The sequence below is a fragment of the Jaculus jaculus genome, chromosome 9 (genome assembly GCF_020740685.1).
Source record: "Jaculus jaculus isolate mJacJac1 chromosome 9, mJacJac1.mat.Y.cur, whole genome shotgun sequence".
Classification (NCBI taxonomy): domain Eukaryota; kingdom Metazoa; phylum Chordata; class Mammalia; order Rodentia; family Dipodidae; genus Jaculus; species Jaculus jaculus.
In genome coordinates this window covers 101826824-101849426 of record NC_059110.1, presented here as the reverse complement: position 1 = coordinate 101849426, position 22603 = coordinate 101826824, and the positions used below count along the sequence as shown (strand labels likewise).

Here is a 22603-nt window from a genome sequence, read left to right as displayed (position 1 = left end):
GGAAAGAACAGGCCTCTAGCCACTGCAAACAAACTCTAGGCACACACAGCACCATGCACATCTGGCTTTATGTGGGTACTGGGGAATCAAACTGGATCCTTAGGCTTTGCAGGCAATTGTCTCAAACAGTAAGCCATCTCTCCAGCCTTGGCATTATATTTCTAATCAGTTTCTGAGTGGCACTGAAGCTGCTGGTTTTGAGAACTCCTGATGTGCAGGGACCATTTTCTATGGCACTCACAGGGTCTCTGATGTTGAGAGCCAAGATCAAAGGCAACAGGCCAGCGTGGGGGTGCAAGGCAACAGAAACAGAAAAGCGAGTGAAAGGAAAATACCTGAAGGCAAAACCAACATCCACTGTAGGATTCTCCCTTTCTGATTTTGGCTTAGTGTTTGGAGTGGTGTGGTCCTCTGAATAGTCCTGGTAGGTTCTCTGGGAAGAAGTCTTGCGAATCCCTTAGGAAATCTCTCCCAGTTATCTGCAGTGAGGTCTTGCAGCAGCTTTGGGCTGTTACCGTGGCAACAGCCAGCACCATGCCCATAGACATATTGGCACAGTGAGGCCCAGCTCTCGTTTAGAGAGACGCATGCTGGATGGAAAGGCTCTGGCTGAAGACAAAGTAGGTTTAGAGCGCTCCATGCCAGCTGCTGTGATGGGACTTCCCACTGTGCTCCGCTGAGGCACCAACACTGCTTTCTCAGGGAGGCCGTCAGCACTCCAGGCCTTACAGGATGGGGGAGAAAGTGTAGCTTTAGGAGGGAAGTGCAGAGGACCTCACCTGAGAGCAGTTTACCTCTGCAGACCAGAAACTTCAGAGGATTCCCCGAGGTAGGACCTAGGATCTAATTTGCATCCCGAGCTCCTTGTACTCCTGTGTCATCTGTCCTCTTGTGGCTACCGTGACATCTGGGACAATAATTTCTTTTTTTCTCTTTTGGCATCTCAAGGTAGTGTGTCTCACTCTAGCCCAGGCTGACCTGGAATTAACTATGTAGTCTCAGGGTGGCCTTGAACTCACAAGGTCCTCCTACCGCTGACTCCCGAGTGCTGGGGTTAAAGGCATGCGCCGCTGTGCCTGGCTCCTCTGGGACAACTTCTCAACCCAGAATGCTCCTGAGCTGTAGCTTACTGGTGGCCAGGGTCACCTGAGCTGCAGACGGAGCTCCTGCTAGGGCTTCTTCCACTAACTGTGGAAACAGGCCAGCTGTCTCTTCTACCTTCCCCAACACAGCCACAGAGGTGAGAAAGAGCCTTGCTTCTCCTTCGCCTTTCTTAGGGTGAGCGTGTGGATACAAGCGATGTGACATGCTGGTCCCCAGGGGACTTGGAGGAGAGGAGGCTGAGCAGGACGCAACGTTTCTGTTTCTAGCTATAAGCCAAGCTTTGCGCTCTCACTTATCACTATCCCAAACCTTTCCTGGAGAATTATAAGGCTGCGGCTATTAAGGTGAAAAGTCCGAGTTTCCACTTGGCTGTGAAACCCTTTGAGAAGAGGGATGTTGACTTATAGGGCCAAGATTTGCACATTCTGGATGCTTGGGTGCAATCCCGATTCAACAGTTGGTCAGACCAATGCTCCACAGAGGTTCTTGTCTGTATAAATCTTCCCCTTCTGGATATTTCTCAGAACCTCTTTGTTGTAGTCAGGTTTGCATTGCTGGCAGAAAACACCCAACCAAGAGCAGCTTGTGGGAAAAGCAGGTTTATTTTGGATTACAGACTTGAGGGGAAGCTTCATGATGGCAGGGGAAAATGATGGCATGAGCAGAGGGTGGACATCACTTCCTGGCCAACGTCAGGTGGACAATAGCAAACAGGAGCATGTGCCAAACACTGGCAAAAGAAAGCTGGCTACAACAACCACAAGCCCGCCCCCAACAATACACTGCCTCCAGGAGGGTTTAATTCCCAGATTGCTATCACCTGGGGAACCTAGCATTCAGAACACCTAAGTTTATGGGGAACATCTGAATCAAACCACTACAATCTTTATGCCTCGGTTTCTTTCTCTGAAAAGTGGATGATCCATGTCTTATGTTACCATTCTGTAAATTAAATAGCATAAGCCATGTGAAACAGTGTGGTAGTTTGGATGGAAAATTCTTCCTGCAGACTCATGTGTCCCTTCTTGCTAAAGTAATCATCCCATGGGGGGCGGGGGGGGGGGCTTGAAGCCTTATAGCCTAGCCCCACTGGCTTCCTCTCTGCCAGTATGACTGTGGCCCGCGCTTTCTGTTCCCACCGCGCTTTCTCGTATGCTTTCATGCCTGGCTTTTATATGGGTTTCAGAGATCTGAGCTCAGGTCCTCATGCTTGTGTGGCAAGCACTTTACTCAGCGAGCCTTCTCCCCAGCCCTCTTCTGTATTATTTTAATCAGTTTATACATGATCATATTTCCTTTCAGATATTCACAAGCGTTTTCTTGGTGAGTGTGTAGTATATGTGGTGTGTATATGTGTGTGTGGCGTGTGCATGTATACGTGCCGGTGCAGTCCCCCCATGCCTACGTCTGCAGAAGCCACGGGGCCTGTAAGTATCCCTCTGCGTCACGCACGCACGTGTTTACCTGTGTGAGGACCCTCGCTCATTCTGAACCTTGCTGGATCCAGCTGTCGCAGGTCTCTGCCTCCCACAGGACTGAGTTTGCAGCTGTGTGTGTGAGCACACCAGCTGTTTCCGTGAGTGCCGGGGATGGAATCAACTCTGTGGTCTCAGGCCCCCGCTGCCCCCAGGCTGTGTAAGAAGCCACTGAGGTTGGTGATGCGGACTGACGACAGCCTGTGAGGGAGGCATCGTCAGTGCTGCTTTGTAAAGGAAGAAATAGAGACTGGAGGGAGGACACATGGCTAGGAAATTGCTACTGATATCACTAATTTTTGAGGCATATGATTCTGCTGGCTGGGCATAGTGGCACACGCCTTTAATCCCAGCAATTGGGAGGTAGAGGTGTGAGGATGTCTGTGAGTTTGAGGCCAGCCTGAGAAAACATAGTAAATTCCAGGTCATCTTGGACTTTAGTAAGATCCTACCTCAAAAGGAAAGAACGAAGGAAGGAAGAAAAGAAGGAAGGAAGGAAGGAAGGAAGGAAGGAAGGAAGGAAGGAAGGAAGGAAGGAAGGAAGGAAGGAAGGAAGGGAGGATTCTGTTGGTTTATCTAAACACTTAGCTGATACCTTTCAGCAAGTGAGTGTTTGTTTTCTGCCGTGTGGTAAGGGAGTTAGGTGAGGAAGAACCATGTGTGGGAAGTGAGAGGAAAGGGCATCAGGACTGCACAGTAGATCAGAGATCACCCTGAGGGCTGCCTGCTCACAGGAGGGGGTTTATGCCAAAGTTGGAAGGAGAAAAGTTTATCCTGTTCGGATAACAAACATTTTGTTCTGATTGATCAGTAGGATAGGCAGCTCAGCTAATCATTTATGAGGAAAAAAAAAAAAAAAAAGGGAAGTTGCAGGATCTGCTCTGAACTTGTCCATTGTGAGTCCTGTTTTTCTGCCATATGAGGAAGTGTGACTTTTTGTTTTTGTTTTTTAAGGTAGGGTCTTGCTGTAGTGTGGAGTGACCTGGAATTCATTATGTAGTCTATGCTTGGCCTCAAATTCATAGTAATCCTCTTACCTCAGCCTCCCAGAATGAAAGGTGTGTGACAGCATCCCCAGCTGATCTTTTTTTAACCCATTACCCCCTCGAATGTCTCTCCCACTCCCCGAAACCCTTATTCTTCCTACTTCATCTCCTATGCTGTTTTGCTTTCATGAGCATAGGTAGGAGTTGCTGACTGGAACGTGGGTGACTTGCCAGTGGCTACACCACTGAAGAAAGCACTTCCCGCTCCCAGCAACCATTGACCATCATTAGCTCTTCCCGGGAGGGTGGGGCCTCATGATGAAATATAGATGTGGACCAATTTTGTCCAGCTTATCACCACTGCCGTGCGTTTATGGCCTGTCCAGGTGACAGCGTTTCACAGCACTCCTCACCTTCTTCCGTGTCTTATGTTCTTTCTGGTTCCTCTCCAGTGAGGTTCCCTGAACCCTGGACGTTGTGGCATGTATGTCCCATTAGGACTGAGCTCTCAGCAGTCACTTATTCTCAGCTGTTTGACCAGTTTTGAGTCTGTATCAACTGCCTCCCACTGCAAAAAGAAATGTCTCTAAGCTGGGGAGATTGCTTAGTGGTTAAGGTCCTTGCCTGCATAGTCAAAAGGACCCTGTTTCCATTTTCCAGGACCCACATAAGCCAGATGCACATGCATCTGGAGTTTGTTTGCAGCAACTTAAGACCCTGGAATGCGCATTCTCTTTCTTTCCCCCACTCAGATAAATAAATAAAAATAAAATATTTTTTTAAAGAAATGTTTCTCATCAAGGCTAAGGATATCACTAATTTGTTGGTATAAATATAAATATTTAGAAGCTGGTTTGACAAATTGTCCATTTAACACATTATTATAACCTTTGTAGCTACGAAAAAAGGAGATATATATCACACTGCTGCAGTCAGGTTCTCATTGCTGGCAGAAATCACCTGATCAAAGAGCATTTTGTGGGAATAAAATATTTATTTTGGCTTACAGACTCGAGGGAAAAGCTCCATGATGGCAGGAGAAAACGATGGCATGAGCAGAGAGTGGACATTACCCCCTGGCCAACATCAGGTGGACAACAGGAACAGGAGAGTGCATCAAACACTAGCAAGGGAACACTGGCTATAACACCCATAAGCCCGCCCCCCAGCAATACACCACCTCCAGGAGGTGCTAATTCCCAAGTCTCCATCAGCTGGGAACCTAGATTTCAGAACACCTAAGTTTACGGGGGACACCTGAATCAAACCACCACACACACCAAATTGTGTTTCTTCTTGTAATTGTATTCTATGTATGATATTGGTTAATTTGGTAACAGCAACATATTCATTTTATTATTTGAAATACAGAAAACTTAAGTGTCTTAGAAATGGAATATTAGCCAGGTGTGGTGGCCCATGCCTTTAATCCCAGCACTTGAGAGGCAGAGGTAGGAGGATTGCCGTGAGTTCGAAGTCAGCCTGAGAGTACACAGTGAATTCCAGGTCAGCCTGAGCTAGAGAGAGATCCTACCTTGGAAAACAGACAAACAAACAAAAAAAGGAATGTTAGATCCCCTGTATCTTATGCTCTAGGTGAGGAAATTGAGCCATTTTTGGAGGTGGTTTTGGGAGAGGCTTCAAGAAGAAACAGGCATTTCTTGAGTAAGTGTAGGCTAAATAAAGCTAAGAAATGTGTTTTTATAAATCAAAATGTTTATCTAAAAGTGATAATTTATCCTGGGGAACTGTGTTTTGTTTTGTTTTTCTTCTGCTGGTGAGAGTACATTTTGGCATATGCTTTCCAAATATTTATAAAGAGTGTAAACAATCTAAAATGTTAATACACTTACCCTAAAATCATCTCTGAAGAAACTTTCCCAATGACAAAAAAAAACCTAGAATAAGAATGCCAGCTGTTTATACCATATTTCCATTATGCTCACATAAAGAAGTATCTATTCCCTTTTAAAAATACTGTATGTCAGATATTACCAAAAGATATTGAATTAGGGAGGTTATATGTCATCTTTGGAAGAATTATTTGTATTATTTAATTTTTTCTATAGTGAATACTATAGATAATTATTTTTATTAAAATTCCCTTTCCTTTTTTTTTTTTTTGTTTTTTTGAGGCAGGGTCTCACTCTAGTCCAGGCTGATCTGGAATTCACTATGTACTCTCAGGGTGACCTTGAACTCATGGCAACCCTCTTAACTTCTGCCTCCTAGGTGCTGGGATTAAAGGCATGCACCACCATGTCTGGCCCCTTTATTTTTAAAAGGATAAAAATGAGTATTCTTTCAAAGATCTTCTTGAGAAAAACATCTTGAGTGACAAGGTGCTCTGATCTAGGACTTTTGGTCAGGCTGTTGAGCCCTGGAAGAGAATGTCTTATTGATAGATTAGGAAAGGTAGTACCAAGCATTTTGTTCCTCTGGGTTCTGGAATTTGTCTGTCATGCCATGAAGGGAGCTTTTAAAGGAAGTTGCCACAATAGTTCATTCTTCTCCATTCACACAAATCCCTGGTCATTCTGTTTTTCTCTTCCTGTAGGGCTTTCTGTTCCTTTTTTTTCTGTGACACAGAGAGCTGGGGTCACAAAGAGTCATAACTGTGTTCAAGAAAGGAAGGGCCCTGGTTCGTTTTAAGAAAATTCATGGAGATATCCAAAGCTTGAAGATCAGTGTATTAATACATAAGGATCCTTTTTGCTGAGCGTGTGTAGACAATGGGGCCTCTGTATTCTTCAGCAAGTTGCCCATTGTCTCTCTTCCTGTTGACTGAAGTGTGTGTGTGTATGGTTGACTGTGGGCAAACCTTGCCTGTGTTTCTTCATGTTCCTGGAGCCTCTCCTTAGATCCCAGGATAGTCCTTCAGTCAAGGACCATTCTGTGGTACATTAGACCCCAGATACACACTGTGGTGTTATTTTGCACATTGTATATCTGTTTGTATAGCTATAAACTCCCTAATGGATTCCATCTCAGTTTCACCTTTCAAATCTGTCCTAAACTGGGGTGTGTTTGTTCTTTCAGCTACCTGAGTTGGAGGCTGCTAAACCTTGAGGCTGTCTAGAAAGATGCATTATGCTTTTCCCTTCACTTCATATAAGTCCTTGACTGGATTCGCTTGTGAGCAGTTAGCAATAGCAGGACTTCACCAGCATGTGGAAGCAAGAATACATCTAGCAGCTCCATTTTTATTCATTTGTTTTGTTTGTGTCTGTATTGTAGCTCATGAAAAGTCATTGCTTCACTCTTCTTTTTAGGTTTTTTGTGTGTGTGTGTGTGGGGTGGGGGGAGTTGGTACTCCAGGGCCTCCAGCCACTGCAGTCAAACTCCAGATGAGTGTGCCCCCTTGTGCGCATGTGTGACCTTGTGTGCTTGTGTCGCTTTGTGCAAATGGCTTACATGGGACCTGGAGAGTCTAACACGGGTCAGGTAAGAACCTAACCTCTAAGCCATCTTTCCAGCCCTGCTTCACTGTAACACTAGAGCCTTGAAGCAAGGTGAGGGTCAGGAATCATTAGTTGGCATTGTATGAACTTTGGGGTGTGTAGAGGGCAATCTTGAGTCCACAACTCTCATAGACAAGAACATAGCTAATGAAAATGAGAGAATTTTCTTGTGTTTGTAATCTAGAAATAGTCGTCTTTGGGATGGGGACATTGCCCAGGGGTTAGAGTACTTGCTTAGCATGCATCCAGATCTGGGTTGGGTTTTCCAGCATCACATAAATGAGGCATGGTGGTACAGTGGAGATAGCAGGAGGATCAGGTCAAGGTCATCCTTGACTAATAGCAGGTTCAAGGCCAGTCTAGGCTACATGAGACCCTTTCAGGAAGGAGGCAATGAAGGAAGAATTAAAGGAAGGAGAAAAGGGAGGGAGGGAGGAAGGAAGGATAGAATTGTCTTTTTTTCTGAAAAAAAAAGGGCAACTATGTGATTTGAACTAGATATTTCTTCCTCTTTTAGTCTCTTCTACATTATGCCCCCCCCCCCCAGTATAAATGGTTGAGAAAAACCTGCCTTGGAATTGATTTTACAGTACACCCGGCTTCATTATGTCCATAGATATTTAAAATGGACCCTTCCCAGAACTCGACCTGTCTGTGTAGCATGTATGCCTACTTACTACCTGGAAGTCAGCTGGTCAAAACTAGAACCCTTGATTACTCAGCCCCTCACCTTAAGATCATCTCTCCTCCAATTTTCTCATATGTCAGTGAAGGTGAAGTATTAGGGGCGCTCTTCTGACTCCTGGGGCCCTCTGCTGGACTGGATTCCTGTTCAGGAATCGGTAAGGAACTAACAGATCACAAGAAAATCTATGAGGCTGGTAGAGGAACGTATGTTGTAGGACTTATTAAACATGATTCCTAGAGCAGAGACAGAAACAGCAAACATTTACTATAAGCAAAAAACCCAACTATTGACAGAGAAACTTGACTGAGGGCTGGATTCTGGGGTGGGGGGGGAGGCTAAGTATATCAGGGCTATCTCTATCCATAATTGTAAGTGTCCTATGTGGGTTGATTATCTATAGAAAATTTCAGGTTGATTATCTATAGAAAATTTCCTAGCAATAACCAAAAAAAAAAAAAAAACCAAAAAACAAAAAACCTTTTGTATTAAAAGAACTGGGCAAGCTGGTTGCAGAAGCAGCCAACGTTGACTTGCCTCAACCCACCCCCCCCCAACTTTCTGGCTGGACTCCCAGAGACCTAGTTGTTCTTAGTTAACTGTGTAGTTCCCAAAAGCAGGTTTGGGCGAGGGGAAATCTCTCCTTCAAGGGGAGCTCCTGTCTACCAGACATGCACATGACGGTTTTCAGGGGTTTCTTGGTTATTTCTTGTGGTTCCCTCACAGCCCATCTTCTGGCAATTCCTACTGGCCTTACCTGCAATAAGAACATCCCTGCAGCTCCGCTGTTTCCCTGACAGTGTTGCTGCCTCCTGTTTCAGTGAAGCTGTCTCCTTCTTTACTTAATGATCTATTTCCTACCAATTTTTTTAATCTTTTAGAAATTTAATTAGGGGGCTGGGGATGTAGCTCCATTGGCAGAGTGCTTTCCTATCATGCAAGAAGGCCTGGGTTCAATTTCCAGCACTGCATAAACCAAGAGGTATGGTAACACATGCCTGTAATCCCAGTACTTGAGAGGTGACGGCAGGAGGGTCAGAAGCTTAAGGCTGTTCTTGGCTATGTGGTGAGTTTCCAGAGTAGCCTGGGCTACATAAGACCTTGCCAGTAATAAATAGTAATCATTAATGGATCTTATCTCTAACAGCAACAAGGAGGAGGGAAGAGGAGGAGAATCAATTAGATTAACAATGGTCATTTCTAAACTATTCCTAGACACATCTGGTCATGCCCCTCTAAAGTCACCCTTTCATTTTCTGTAGCAATGGGAACCAAAGTTGTACCCTTTATTCTGATTTATAAAAGAGCAACTTGACATCAGCTCCTGCCTCTCTCTGTGTTCAAAGTTTCTCTCTTTAAGTATGCCAGTCCATCATTCTGAGGGCCTACCACAAGGATGTTCACCTTCCCATTGCTGGTCTTTCTAACATTTGGAACAAGATGTTCTCAAAGGTCTTGACGTGGTCTTTATGGTGGCCTGCCCTATCCCCTGTTGACACAGATCCCCCGCGAAGGCACCATTCGGCGTAGCACGCTTCTTACGTCCCGCCAAGATCACCGGGTAGTACTTGTGCCTCCTCCCTCCACTGTTGCCTTGCAGCTGGATATGCAATCCGTGAAACCAGAGGTCCCGCCTGATTTCATACCTTTGTCACAAAGAACCCAGCAGAGGTCAGCACCCACTCCTCAGGTATTTCCCATGGGATGTGGAGTCCTGCACTCACAGATTGCTCTTCCTTGCTTATGTAGCCGACTGGCCTCTATGAGTACAAAGTCTTCGGTGTTCTGGAGAATTGCCCACCCGCTCTACTTGCAGACGTCTACATGGACTTAGAATACAGGAAACAGTGGGACCAGTATGTTAAAGGTGAGTGATGCTTCTCTGAGAAAAATCACTAGCGAGTATAATTGATTCTACATATATTTAAATATTTCATTTACTTATTAGAGAGAGAGAGAGAATGGTATACCAGGACCTTTAACCTCTGCAAGTGAACTCCAGATGCGTGCACCATCATATGCATCTGGCTTACCTGGGCTCTGGAATATCGACCCTGGTTCTTTAGGTTTCACAGGCAAGTGCCTTAACTGCTGAGCCATTTCTCCAGTCCTAAAAATGTAGCTTTTGTTCATTTGTTTGTGTTTTTCAAGGTAGGGTCTTGCTATAGCCCAGTGTGACCTGTAATTCACTGTGTAGTTTCAGGGTGGCCTCGAACTCACATTGATCCTCCTACCTCTTCCTTCTCGAGTGCTGGTACTAAAGGTGTGTGCCACCACACCCAGCTTTGAATTCTTTTTAAATATTTTTATTTATTTGCATGGGGGGTGGGTGGAGAGAGAATGAGAGTGACTGTGTGAGCTCGCCAGGGCCTCTTGTCACCAGAGAAATTCCAGATGCTTCACTTCTTTGAGTCTCTGGCTTTACATGGGTACTAAGGAGTCAAACCCAGTCTGCTAGGCTTTGTAAGCAAGCACTTTAACCACAGAGACATCTCTCCTACAGTTGATTCTTGTTTATTCTGCACATTAGATGGGAACTAATTTACTTCTACTACGGTTTTCTGTAAAAAAAAAAAAAAAAAAAAAAAAAAAAGATTGTGCCACAAGCCTTTGAAACGTGGGGCTACGATATGCCTTTGCTGTTTCCCGTACTGGACGCTGGCAAACTCTCAGATGCAATTTCTTTCTGTTCTCGGGCTGCTTGCCCTCGTTGTGTTGCCATCCGTGTACTGGTCCCTGGAAGCCTTCTCAGAAGAGCTATCCAAGCTTTCTTACGACAGTTGAATTAGATTTTCTTCTAAAAAATGTCTTTGCATGTGTGTGTGTGTGTGTGTGTGTGTGTGTGTGTGATCAGTTACACTTGCCTGTGACACCCCATCCAGCTCACCTACGGTGGCCTGAGTGGCATGTCAAATGTCTCTCTCCATCACTCTTCTGCCCAGTCTTTGGAGTCTCTATTCTTACTTGAGAACTTTTCCAGGAGTTCCAGTGAATCTCGAGTCTGCTCCCCTGCAGGACTAGTGTTACAGGTACACGTGGCTGTCAGGAGATTTTTCATGGGATCTGGAGATTCCAACTCTGAAGGTCTCAGGCCCTCATGCTTGAAGGAAGTGCACTTAGCCGCTGAGGCATCTCTCCAGCCCCAGTCAAAGAACATCTGAACGGGCAAGAAGACATTGTGAGGAGGTGAGCAATGGCGGAACAGCATGAGGAGGCATGGAGGCACAAAGCGGCTGTTGAGAAGCTACCAGCATGTGGTGTTGCTGGGATGACTGGGGTGGCCAGTTCCCTCTCAGTCCTTCTACTCCTGAGTGGAGCACACCTCGTGACCCTGAGGGCCCAGCATGGGTGCCAGGCTGTATGGCTGAGGTCTTCCCTTGAAATCGAGGCAGAGTTGAAATGCATGAAACACGGAAATCCCTGCATCTTAGCACTGGGAGCCGTGTCAGTCACGGTGAAATTGACCCACAGAGCCAGCAAGGACAGGTGCAGCCTTTAGTCAGGACTCCTGGGTGCAAGGAACAAAGAAGTCAACTAAAGACAGTGTAAGAAAGAGGAGTTTGTTGTTTCTTGGCAGAAAGGTCCGGGGTTCCTGGCTTCTAGGAATGTTGCGTTGGGACTTTACCAAATTCCATCAGGATGCTTCTTCCTCCGGCTCTGTCCTCCTCTGTGGTTGGCTGGTTCTGTGTCCATGGCCCAACTGCCCTTCAGAAAATCAAGGCTTTTATTCTAACTGCATGAATAACCCAGAAGAAAGAATTCTACTTTCCCAGGGAAGGCAACGGGGGCGCCAGGATTGACCCTCTGCAACTCAACTTGGAGCCGCCGCCACCCTGTGCTCATAGATTGGACAGCTTTGTGTCTTCCTCACACACTTCCCAGTTAGGAGACATCATTACGCTCGCCTCCTGTGCAAGGGCGTGGGCCGGCCGTGCTGCACTGTCCCCGGCAGCCGTGACGCTGTCCTGTGTAGCAGGCCGCCGATGAGATGTCCGGGCAGCTCCAGTTTGGAAAAGAGCAAAGAGAGGAGGCAGAGTCTGTGAAACCCTTGTGCTGGTGGCAGCGGAGGCACCTGGCTTCGGAAAGGAACTCAAGAGGTTGCCCTCTGCCCCCTCCCACACACACTTAAAAAAAAAAAAAAGTGTAGTTGGGAGGCAGAGGTAGGAGGATCACTGTGAGTCCAAGGCTACCCTGAGATTACATAGTGAATTCTAGGTCGGCCTAAAAAATCTAAAAGGAAAAAGAAATAAGCAGTTGCAGAGACTCTTATGTCTGTTACCTACTATGTAGGTTGGCCTTGAAAGTCTAAAATAATAAAAGAGAAAGAAAGAAAAGCAGTTGCAGAGACTCTTATGTCTGTTACCTACTATCAGACATTTGTACTGAGCCTTTTGACACAGTAGAAGCCACAGTTGTCTTTGTTGGAAGAATCTGGAGGTGCTTACCCTACTCTGGTCCTCCTGGGCATTAGGAGTGGCTGAGAGCTTGTGGAAACTTTTGGGCCTAAACTTGCTAGTGGGACAAACCGCAGCTCTGGTCAGCTGCACGACCCGCACCCTTCAGCTAACCGCCACGGCCATGTCTTAGCCGCTTCACCTGCTGAAACCGCAGAGCGGAGCAGCGCGATGCGTGATGCCCTGGAGAACAGCCGCGATGCCGATAGCAGAAGGGGAGCCGGGGCAGCGCCGACCGCAGGGCGGGTGGGCTGTCCTCCCAGGGAAACAGCCACTGCCGGCGTTGTCACCAGCGGCGGTGACGGCTCATGAGAGGCTCTCGAAGTGGGTCCTGTTGACGCGCCCCCGTAGAAGGAGGGGTGCGGGGAGCGCTGCGGGACCCTCCCCTGAGATCTCAGCTGCCCCCTGTGACAGCTGTGCACGGTCAGGCACGGGGTCTTGAGGTCTCTGCGGAGATGGAGCGCATAGGGGATGGAAGACGACGGGTCGGGGAGCGCCTTCAAGGCAGCCGTGCTTGCGCTGGAGTCTCCATGCTCCCGCGAGTCACGCCTCACCCGTGCTTAGTAAGGAAGCCCAGCCTGCACCCTGGTTGGCCAGGGTGAACTCTGCCCCGGCTGGGCAGCGTGTCCCCGGGAAGAGTTCACCCAGCGAGTAACAAGTGCCACCCTGCCCCTTCCTTCAGGCTTCCTTTCAGCCTCCGACAGCATTGAAGCGCCAGCCAGCCCCTCAGGAAGCGGTCTGTTTCAGTTTGACAGGTTTCCTTGGGGCTGGCGACATGGCTCAACACACAAAGGCGCTTGCTTGCAATGCTTGCCAGCTTGGGTCCAATTCCTTAGTACTCAAGTAAGCCAGGTGCACAAAATGACACACGCATTGGAGTTCACTTGCAGTAGCAAAAGGTCCTGGCATACTCATTCCACCCACCCCATCTCTGCTTGCAAATAAATAAAAATATATTTGAAAAAAAATTTTGTTCAAAAGCCTGTTGCATTGTTCACCATCTCTCCTAGGGACTGTCATGCCTGGTTCCCTTTCTAGGTGGCTAGGTGGGAACCCACCACAGCCTGAGCAGGAGAGTGAGCATGTGGTGCCGTTCCATTGCTGCCTGCCTCTGAGACCGGCTGTCGTATGCATGCCCCGGCATGAGAGGATTAGTAGTCACTTAAACTGCGGCATATTGTGAAGCAGGAAAGGAGCAAGAAAAAAAGAGTTGGCTACAGCTGAGCTACTTTCTAGCTTTTTAAGGACACTGCCCTCTGTGGGCTCCTTATGTCCCACCTGAATGTGCCAGGCTCAGGGACTCTCTCCTTCAGCCTGGGCTGGTGCTGTAGTGCCATCTGGTGGTAACTCTGATTAGAAACCTGACCTTTTTTTAATTAAAAGAAAACTTTTTTATTGACAATTTTCATATGTGAACATAATGTAATTTGTTCACAATCCCCTCTTAGTACCTTCTTGTGACCACCCCTTTCCAACTAGACCCTCTTCTATTTTTAAAAAATATTTTATTTATTTATTTGACAGCGAGAAAGGTGGGGGAGAGAGAGAGAGCACATCAGGGCCTCCAGTCATTGCAAACCAACTCCAGACACATGCACCACCTTGTGCATCTGGCTAACATGGGTCCTGGGGAATCAAACCTGGGTCCTTTGGCTTTTCAGGCAAATGCCTTATCCTCTAAGCCATCCCTCCAGCCCGACCCTCTACTATTTTGATAACTTTTTTTCTTCGGTCCTCCATCATCCACGTTGAAGTTCTGATGAGCTAGATTTTGTGGAGATCTGATGGTGATAGTGGCAGCCGCTGTGAAGTAATGGTCACTTTGTGTCCAGAAGATAGTGTCCCAAAGTGCTTCTCCCCTTCCTTTGGCTGTTACATATTTTCTTTCTGCTCCTTCTTTGGCAATGTCCCCTAAGCCTTGATGGGTATGATGGAGACGTCTCCTTTATCGGTGAGCCCTCAACCTTCACTTCTTAGCACCTCAGAAAGGTTTGAGTCTCCCCAGTAGTTACTGCCATATGCCAAAAGAAGCTATTCTGACCAAAGGTGCCCTCAGGACTGACTTATAGGGTCAATGATAACATAAATACCTAGAGGGCAATTGCATGGATACAGCTTATCCACGTAGTCTCTTAACTAGTAGTTTCCCCCTTACGGTCTTCCCAGTCATAGGCTTTGACTAGGTTTCAGTAGCAAGCATGTATTCTCTCCCTTTAAACCCTGACTGTGTTTGGTTCCTGACTGTTTCTGCCCGTTCTATCCCAGTATGCCTCTGTACTATAGTGGTGGTGTTTGGCTTCGTTATTTTTTACTGTGCTTTTCTGTCCTCTAGGCAGACCTGTGTAGCAAGAGTTTAGTGATGATAGATCTACTTACCTATTTTTTAAATAATTCTATTCCCTATGAGTTAGTGGCCTGTACAGAGAGGCTTGCTAGGTACCAGGGCCTCTTGCTATTGCAAATGAACTCCAGATGTACATGCCATTTTGTGTCTCTGGCTTTATGTGGTTACTGGGGAATTGAACCTTGGCCAACCCAGACTGGCAGGCTTTGCAAGCGGTTGCATTTAACTACTGAGCCTTCTCCTCAGCTTTGCCTAGGCTTCTTGTAACCTGAAGCAATAGAAGTGTCCAGATACATTAACCTCTTCTTCCTTTTCCAGAACTTTATGAAAAGGATTGCGACGGGCAGATGGTGGCCTACTGGGAAGTGAAGTACCCTTTCCCCATGTGCAACAGAGACGTATCCTTTGTGTGCAGCCCCTCTCAGCGTTCAGTGCCCTTGTCTGTCACGGCACACGGGGGCCAGAGCTCATTTCCCGGTAGTGGTGGACGTTATCTTGGGTTCTATAGAAACAGCTGCTACAGCCTCTGCTGCTTGTGTGAGTTTCAGAGATCTCAGGTGTGATTTCCAGACGTGATCACCAAGTTCCGTCTTCCCTTCTCCATCTCCACGTTTATGAGGTGAAGCAGGGGAATGAAATGGAGGGGCTCAGCTGGCGTCCCAAATGTGTTACTTTCTTCAGTGCTGTACCTGGTAGGAAGCAACTTAAGGGAGGAAGAGTTTATTTTGGCTTGCAGTGTAAATTTTACTTTTAATTTAATTTTATTTATTTGAGAGATATAGAAAGAGGGAAAGAGAGAGAGAAGATGGGTGTGCTATGGCCTCCAGCCACTATAAATAAAAAAGCTCCAGATTTATGTGTTACCTTGTGCATCTGACTTACATGATTCCTGGGGAATCGAACCTGGGACCTTTGGCTTTGCAGGCAAATGTCTTAACTGCTAAGCCATTGCTCCAGCCGTGGCTTACAGTTTAAAAAGAGAGACAGTCCATCATGGCGGGGAAGGCATGATGGCAGTAGTGTGAGGCAGATGGCCACATGGTGTTCGCAGTCATGAACTGGATTGTACAGGAAGGGGGAGGCAGATATAAAACCTTAAAGTGCTCCTTCAGTGACCCACTTCCTCCAGCCAGGCTGTACCTCCTAAAGTTCCACAACTTTTGGACCCAGCAACACGAGCTGGGGGTCCAAGTGTTCCCACACATGAGCCTGGGGAGACATTTCACAGTCAAACCATGTCACCAAGTTTCTGAACAGTCCACATTAGGACCAGTGTGGGAGGGTGGGATAGAGATAGGCTGGGAGGGCAGGATGGGGCCGGTAACTGACAGGTGAGATTCTAATCCCATCACTGTCTTCTTGAGTCAAAGCAGCTGAGCATCTTAAATACTGAGTTTCCTTAGAAGATACTTCACAAAAGGTCTTGAGGGATAGAACAATATGGAAGCCACCAAAAGTAGATGATGGCTGGGACCTTCTGACTTTTATGCACATTGTTTCAAATGATTATTCTGTAGAAAGAAAATGTGTGTGTGCCTGTTTATCTGTCCATCTACCCTGGCCCCTAAATGGGTAATAAGTACCAGGAATTTATTTTCTGTCATAATATCCACTGACCACTGGTTTGTAATTCCAGTACATTGCAGACTACTCAATCCCTTGTATTTTGTAAGTCTCCTCTGATCCTGCCAACAATGGTATGAGGCAGGCATCACAGACTCCATTTCACAGGTGAGGCAACTGAAGCAAAGAGGAGCTCAGAACTTCCCCCACGCCTGCCCAGCTAACACATGGCTAGGAGGCTTGGGCTACCAGTGTCCGCTGTCCTCATGGGTGGGAATCCTGACCAAGAAATCCACTCAGCTCTCTGAACTCACCGTGACCCTGTTGGACAAGTATTCTCCCTGTTGGACACTTGAGGCTTCTTGAAGTCCTGTTTCACTGACTTTCCAATGCCACACCATCTTAGGATGTTTCTTGGTTTTTAGATCCATGCATTTCCTCAGTAAGAGTTGTTAAATTCTTGAGAACAGAAGAGTGAGGTACAAAGGAGCCTTCATTTTGGAGCAGAAGATTGCTGATCATACTCTTTGGTTTGTTATGTGACCTTGGGAAAGGCCCTTCCTTGTCTCAGCCTCCTTGAATGTGTGGGATAGATGGTGCCACACACTGGGTTGTAGTCACCTTCTTGTTTTTGGAATAAAGCACCCAACCAAAAGCTGCTGATGGGAAAAACGTTTTTATTTTGGCTTACAGTCTTGAGGGGAAGCTCCATGGTGGCAGGGGACAGCATGGCACGAGCAGAGGCTGGACGTCACCCCTGCCACAGCAGGCGGAAAACAGCAGCAAGACAGTGAGCTGAGCTCTGGCAAGGGGGAGCCGGCAGAAACACACCTCCTCCAGCAAGGTTCCACCTCTCACATTGCTGCCAGCTGGGAACCACGCATTTAGAACACATGAGTTTATGAGGGGTATCTGACTCAAACCACCACACACTGCAGCTGTAAACACTTCAAAAGTACTCCCCCAGATTTTAACCAATTCATTGGGTAGCTTTTCCTCCATGGCATGCCAGAGAACGGCCATCTCAGGAGCTACCCGATCATGGTATGAAGCAATTGGCAAGATATTTATTCTGAGGAAAAGTACAAGGCTTGAGAGAGAAGACAGCCAGAGCCAGGGTGGCATCATCTCTTCCCAGGAAGGCTAAAGAACCTTATTGGCCAGTATCTCAACAGTGGGGGCAGTAGATTCTCCTGGGTGATGGTGAATAGAAACACGTGACACACTGTGGTTGCATGGGACTGTGTTTAATGATGCATTCGTGTTCTTAGAGCAGCTTCAGTATTTTATGATTTTATTCTATCTAGTGTGTTGCCCAAAATTCTGTTCTTTGAAAGCGTAAGTAATTCATTAAGGATTTGAACTCTACCCAGCTATAACCAGATGCTAGAGCCAGATATGAGTTCAGCTTTATGTTATATCTTTTTAGCTGCTATATGAGGTGTTTTTTTTTTTTTGTTTTTTTTTTGCATGCCGTGACACATACCTGACAGTAGCAACGTAAGAATTTATTTTGGCTACAGATGTAGGAGGATGCAGTCTGTTGTGTCAGGGAAGGCACAGTGGAGTTCAAGGCAGCAGGAGCGTAAGTGTAACATCACAAAGCAAAGAGTGGGGAATGGGCTTTCTCTTGTTCAGAGTCAGGTGTGTACCTTGGCCTGTGAGATGGTGCCACCCACATTCAGGGTGGGTTTGTCCTCCTCAGCTAAACCTCTCTGGAAACACCCTCAGGCATGCCTTGAAGTGTGTGTCCTAGGTGATTCCCAATCCAGTCAGGTTGACATTGAAGAGAAACCCATCCCTCGTCAGCTTACACATGAACGCATCACTTTTAAAATGTAGCACCCCTCCCGACCCCGCCAGCCCTCAAAGACTCTTGGTCATCTCATAATGCAAAATACATGTATTTCATCTGTAAGACTCCCCAGAGTCCTTATAGTTTTAATGCTGTTCAAAAAACCCAAAGGAGGTGTGGTGAGATGGCTAACTGGTTAAAGACACTGATTGCAAAGGCTGATGGCCCAAGTTCAGTTCCCCAGTACACACATAAAGTCAGATGTACAACATAATTCTGCACCAGGAGCTCATTTGCAGGAGCAAGAGGACATTCTCTCTCTCTCTCTCTCTTTCTCTCTCTGTCTTTCCCTTTTCCCCCTTTCTCAATTTTTTCAAAACAAACAGCAAAGTTTCTATGGCCAGCAAGAATAAATTTCTTTATCTTTCTGAGCCTCAATTTTGTCACCCACAAGATAGGGCTTCTGGGCATATGTCAGCATACCACAGAGATAATTGCATATCTGTATTTAAATGGAAAGAAAATGTGGTACACACAGTGGAATTTACACAGCCATAAAGAAAAATGAAATCGTGACATTTTCAGGAACTGGAAATCATTATGTGAAATGAAATAAGGCAGACTCACAAATACTGCATTTTCTCTCATATATAAAGAACATAGACATAAAGCGTGTATGAGTTTTGGTAGATGTGAAACTAGTAGAGGAACAAATTATAATGGCAAGTGTGTGAACATGCCATGATATGTCTTGGCCCTGTTGTGGGCAGCTTTCTTTCTGCCTGTCTGAAAGGATAGCATTGACATCATGCCTTGACTGGGCCGCTCAGTATGTCTACATCCGCCAGCGCCGCGACCTGGATGTGGAAGGGCGGAAAATCCACGTGGTCTTGGCTAAGAGCATCTCCGTGCCTCAGTTTCCTGAGAAGTCAGGTGTGATCCGAGTGAAGCAGTACAAACAAAGCCTGGCTATTGAGAGCGACGGCAAGACGGGGAGCAAAGGTAAAAGCTGGGGCGCAGGTGTACCGAACCGCCAGAGCCATCTCAGGAAGGCCCGGCGGATTACAACGTTGGATCAGGTGAGGGGCAGAGGTGGCCCAGGGCGATGCAGACCAGGGATCAACACCTGACCACAGCCTCAGTCCATGCCCCAAACCTGGCTAGGGAATGAGGTGGACGTCAGTCTGACGCATTGTATTCTTTACTGACCTGCCTTGTCTACGTGAAGGAAGGCAGACCTAGTGTTCCGAAAAAGTGGCTTCAGGCCGGTCCTGTGGCTGCATGAGCTGGGCCTGCGAATGCCCAGAGGGCTGGCAGGCATGCGCTGGCATAATGCAGCAGCTGTCAGCACAAAGCTAGAGAGAGACGCAGCCCCGGGGGAGGAAAGTGTGGGATGAGGGATGGTCACCTGCCATCCTGGGCTAAGTGTGGCCTCTGTCTTGGGCAAATCTGACCATAGTTCTATGATGCTTGCGGCATCTGCCACCTTCATATGTCACCCAACTTTCCTGACTCTCTGTTTGCTCATTTATAAGAGGAGGTTAATTGTGTGAGTTCGTCAGGGCTGTTACAGTAGTGAAATGAGTGGCCGTGTCAGTGTGTCTAGCGTTTGTTTGATGTGTCACTATCACAGCAAAATGCTTCAGTGTCTGTCTGCCACCAGGGAAGTCTGAGGAGACAGGCCTTTGGGGATTATACACTTTCTGTGCTTTTCTGGGCTTGAATCTTTGAATCTGAAGATAGAACGTTTGTACAGAAGTATTTTTATTTTTTTGGCTGTATTTTTCTCCTTTCTGAATTTTCCTTTCTTTCTCCCTTTAGTTTTCATGTGTTACTTCGATAACCCAGGTGGCCAAATTCCGTCCTGGCTCATTAACTGGGCAGCCAAGGTGAGATCCCAGGAGGCAGGCGGGGCAAGCATGCTTGACAAATGTTGACTTAGCCCCGCAAGGTTGTCAGGCTGAGGAGACTCCATGTCCTGGGGTAATGAGGCTCTTTTATGAAGAGTTTGGTTGAGTGACCTGGTTAAGGCTGAATGGCCAACACCCAGGATGGAGACTGGGACAAAATACAAAGATTTGTTAGCTTGGAATGCTCGCCCCTCCCCACTGGCGGCCCCAGGCCCTCCAGGATTACCCTCTGGACCCTCCAGACAATAGTCTGCTCCCTATGGGTACAATAGTGCTTTAGGAATCTGTATGTAGGGGTAAGATAGACAGACATTGCTTTGAGACAGCCAAACATGTCTAGGTTAGAAGGGTCCAGATTTGTCTTTGTGTGTGTGTGTGTGTGTGTGTGTGTGTGTGTGTGTGTCAAAGTCTCGCACTAGCCCAGACTAACCTGGCCTGGAACTCCCTCCCAAGCTGGTCTCGAACTCATGGCAATCCTCTTACCTGGAAACTTTTTTTGGTGGGGGGGTAAGGTGAGGTAGCTGAAGTGGTGGCCCAGGTGTCACAAGAGGATGTCATTGCATAGGATCAAGGGCTTCACGGTCAGCTTTGTACAGGTCCTGTGAATGGCCTCAGCAGATTTATGGGAGAACAAAAGTGCATTATCAGCTTCACAGTCATATGATTCTGAATCTTGGCTCTGCTATTGATTGCCTTGTGTAGCTTGGGAAATCCATGACTCTCTTCCACTTAAAACTGCAGATGGATATTCTGTGCTACATAGAGTAGAGGTGAATGAGACAGCATTTAGGAAAGTCTGGCAGACTGCTTGATTATATTATAATAATATATCCTTACCTCTGACCCCAAACCTGTACCATTTTCTAATTCTATAAAGCAAATTCTTTGCTTTCTTAGAAGAAGCAGTCTAGCTCGATAATGTTTCAGTTTCCCTCTCCTCCCCTTCCCTTCCCTCCCCTTCCCTCTTCTTCCTCCCCTTCCCTCCCCTTCTATCCCCTCCCCTCTTCCTCTTCTCTCTTCCCCTTCCTTTCCCTTTTCCTTTCCTTTTCTTCTCCTTTCCTTCCATTTCTCCCTTCCTCCTTCCCTCCTTTCCTTTTCAGAAAAAGTCTTTGCAACGTCATCAGCAAAAGCCAAAGTACAAGGCAGCCGGCTGTCTTTGCAGCATATCTCTTTGGGTCTTGCTTTTTGTCATTAGCTGTGACAACATTGTATTGAAATTGGATCAGGGTTTCTATTGCCTTTTGCTATATCCCCAAACCATTTTGGCTTACCTTCTGTCACATCCCAAAGAATGTGATAGGGGGACATAGCAGCATCAGCCTTTTTTGCTTTGCAGAATGGAGTTCCAAACTTTTTGAAGGACACCGCAAAAGCCTGTCAAAACTACCTCAAGAAAGCCTAAGAAGGAGAACTGGACCTTGGCATCCATGGAGTGACATCTCTGGAAATGCTACAACCCATTGATGCTCATCTTCCTCTCACATGTCCGTCTTCAGAGGCCTCCGTGCCCTCCAGCACATATTTCAAGGCATGCTTGCTGTACACCTCACTCTTATGCCTGCCTTCTTTCCCACCGGACCTCCGTAGGCTAACTGCCTCCTTCTACTATTGAATAGGAGGCCTTTACTTGTTTATTTCTCAGTAGAGAAGTTCTCAGTGGGGAACATTCCACTGTGCCATTGGAGGGGGTTGGGCAGGTAGAGGAAAGGCAAAAAAAAAAAAAAAAAAAAAAAGCGCAAGAGTGACCATTCCTGGCAAGCTGCTTCCTTTTTAGAATGTACCTCTTTGTACCTTCTGGATGTGGCCTTTGACCTTCTGTGCCCTACCTTAGAGACACAGGCTGATGTCCATCCTCTTCATGCTCTGTTACCTGGAAGAGGCTGGGCTGTGAGGTAAGAAGCTGGGCCGGCCCTGCTCTCACTTGTGGAGGAGCATCTCCTCTGACATCAGACTGTCTTGAGAAGCATCACAGGCCTGACTGAGCACATGATGTGGTGACCACTTTGCCCTCATCATCCTTATCTGAGTTTTTCTTTATTCCATAGGCCACTGGGGAAAAGCTCCCTATTCCTCATTAGCTGTGTATCTGGCTGCAAACCTGAGGCATCTAGAGCAAAGAGGGCTCGTGATAACACTGTAATAGTGTCTTTCTGTGTAGTAAGCTGACTTTCCCTTCTAAGAATGCTTGGAGATAATGAAAGAACAATAGTAGTCTACAGTCAGGTAAAATGTAATGATTTGGTGGACCATGTCCCTTTTTCAAGGGAATTCTACCTCTTCCACAGACTCAAGTGCTTACAGAGATGTGTGTTTTGTCCTCCATTTTGGTAGGGAAAGATATTCTGTAGACAAGGCACAGCCTTAATGATCTCAGGGAAAAAATTTTAATCACTATATGTGATGGTACCAAACCTTGATTGACAGACATAGATATGTAGGTTCCAAAGCCCAGAAAAGGGATTGTTCAAATGGGATTCCTTACTGAATATCTCCTCTGAGAAGAAAGATGTGTTCTACAATGAATAAACAGAATGACCTACTTACACTTCTCTTGTGTGCAATTTCCTTCCTACCTTTTTCTTTTTGTGAGAAAAAAGAGAGTTAGGCCTCTTTCTGTTTGCACCCAGTATCCAACCGAGCTCATGAACTTGAGTAAATAAAGAATCTGGATCTCCAGGCATGGCTTCAGGTATGGATGGACATGGGTCATGAAATGCAGTGTAAAATTCAACTCTGTTCTTCAGTTTATCTTTAATATTGATTTATATTTGGTCGTAGGATTTCTATGAACAGCAATAAATAGGTCAGCACCATCCTACTGTCATG

General features: G+C 46.5%; 1 protein-coding gene across 3 annotated transcripts in view; it reads left to right on the top strand.

The window, feature by feature from the left end:
• Positions 1 to 22322, top strand: part of LOC101602958 (phosphatidylcholine transfer protein) — a 63451-nt gene extending 41129 nt beyond the window's left edge. For 2 of the 3 annotated variants that reach the window (XM_045157907.1, XM_004669938.2), the window contains exons 2-6: positions 9461 to 9578; positions 14828 to 14907; positions 18698 to 18869; positions 19689 to 19756; positions 21114 to 22322. In XM_045157907.1, the coding sequence (XP_045013842.1) occupies positions 9536 to 9578; positions 14828 to 14907; positions 18698 to 18869; positions 19689 to 19756; positions 21114 to 21179 (429 nt within the window). In that variant the 5' untranslated portion in view covers positions 9461 to 9535 and the 3' untranslated portion in view covers positions 21180 to 22322. The remainder of the gene's footprint in view (positions 1 to 9460; positions 9579 to 14827; positions 14908 to 18697; positions 18870 to 19688; positions 19757 to 21113) is intronic. The other variant, XM_045157906.1, reaches the window with a different exon arrangement.
• The last annotated feature ends 281 nt before the right edge of the window (positions 22323 to 22603 follow it).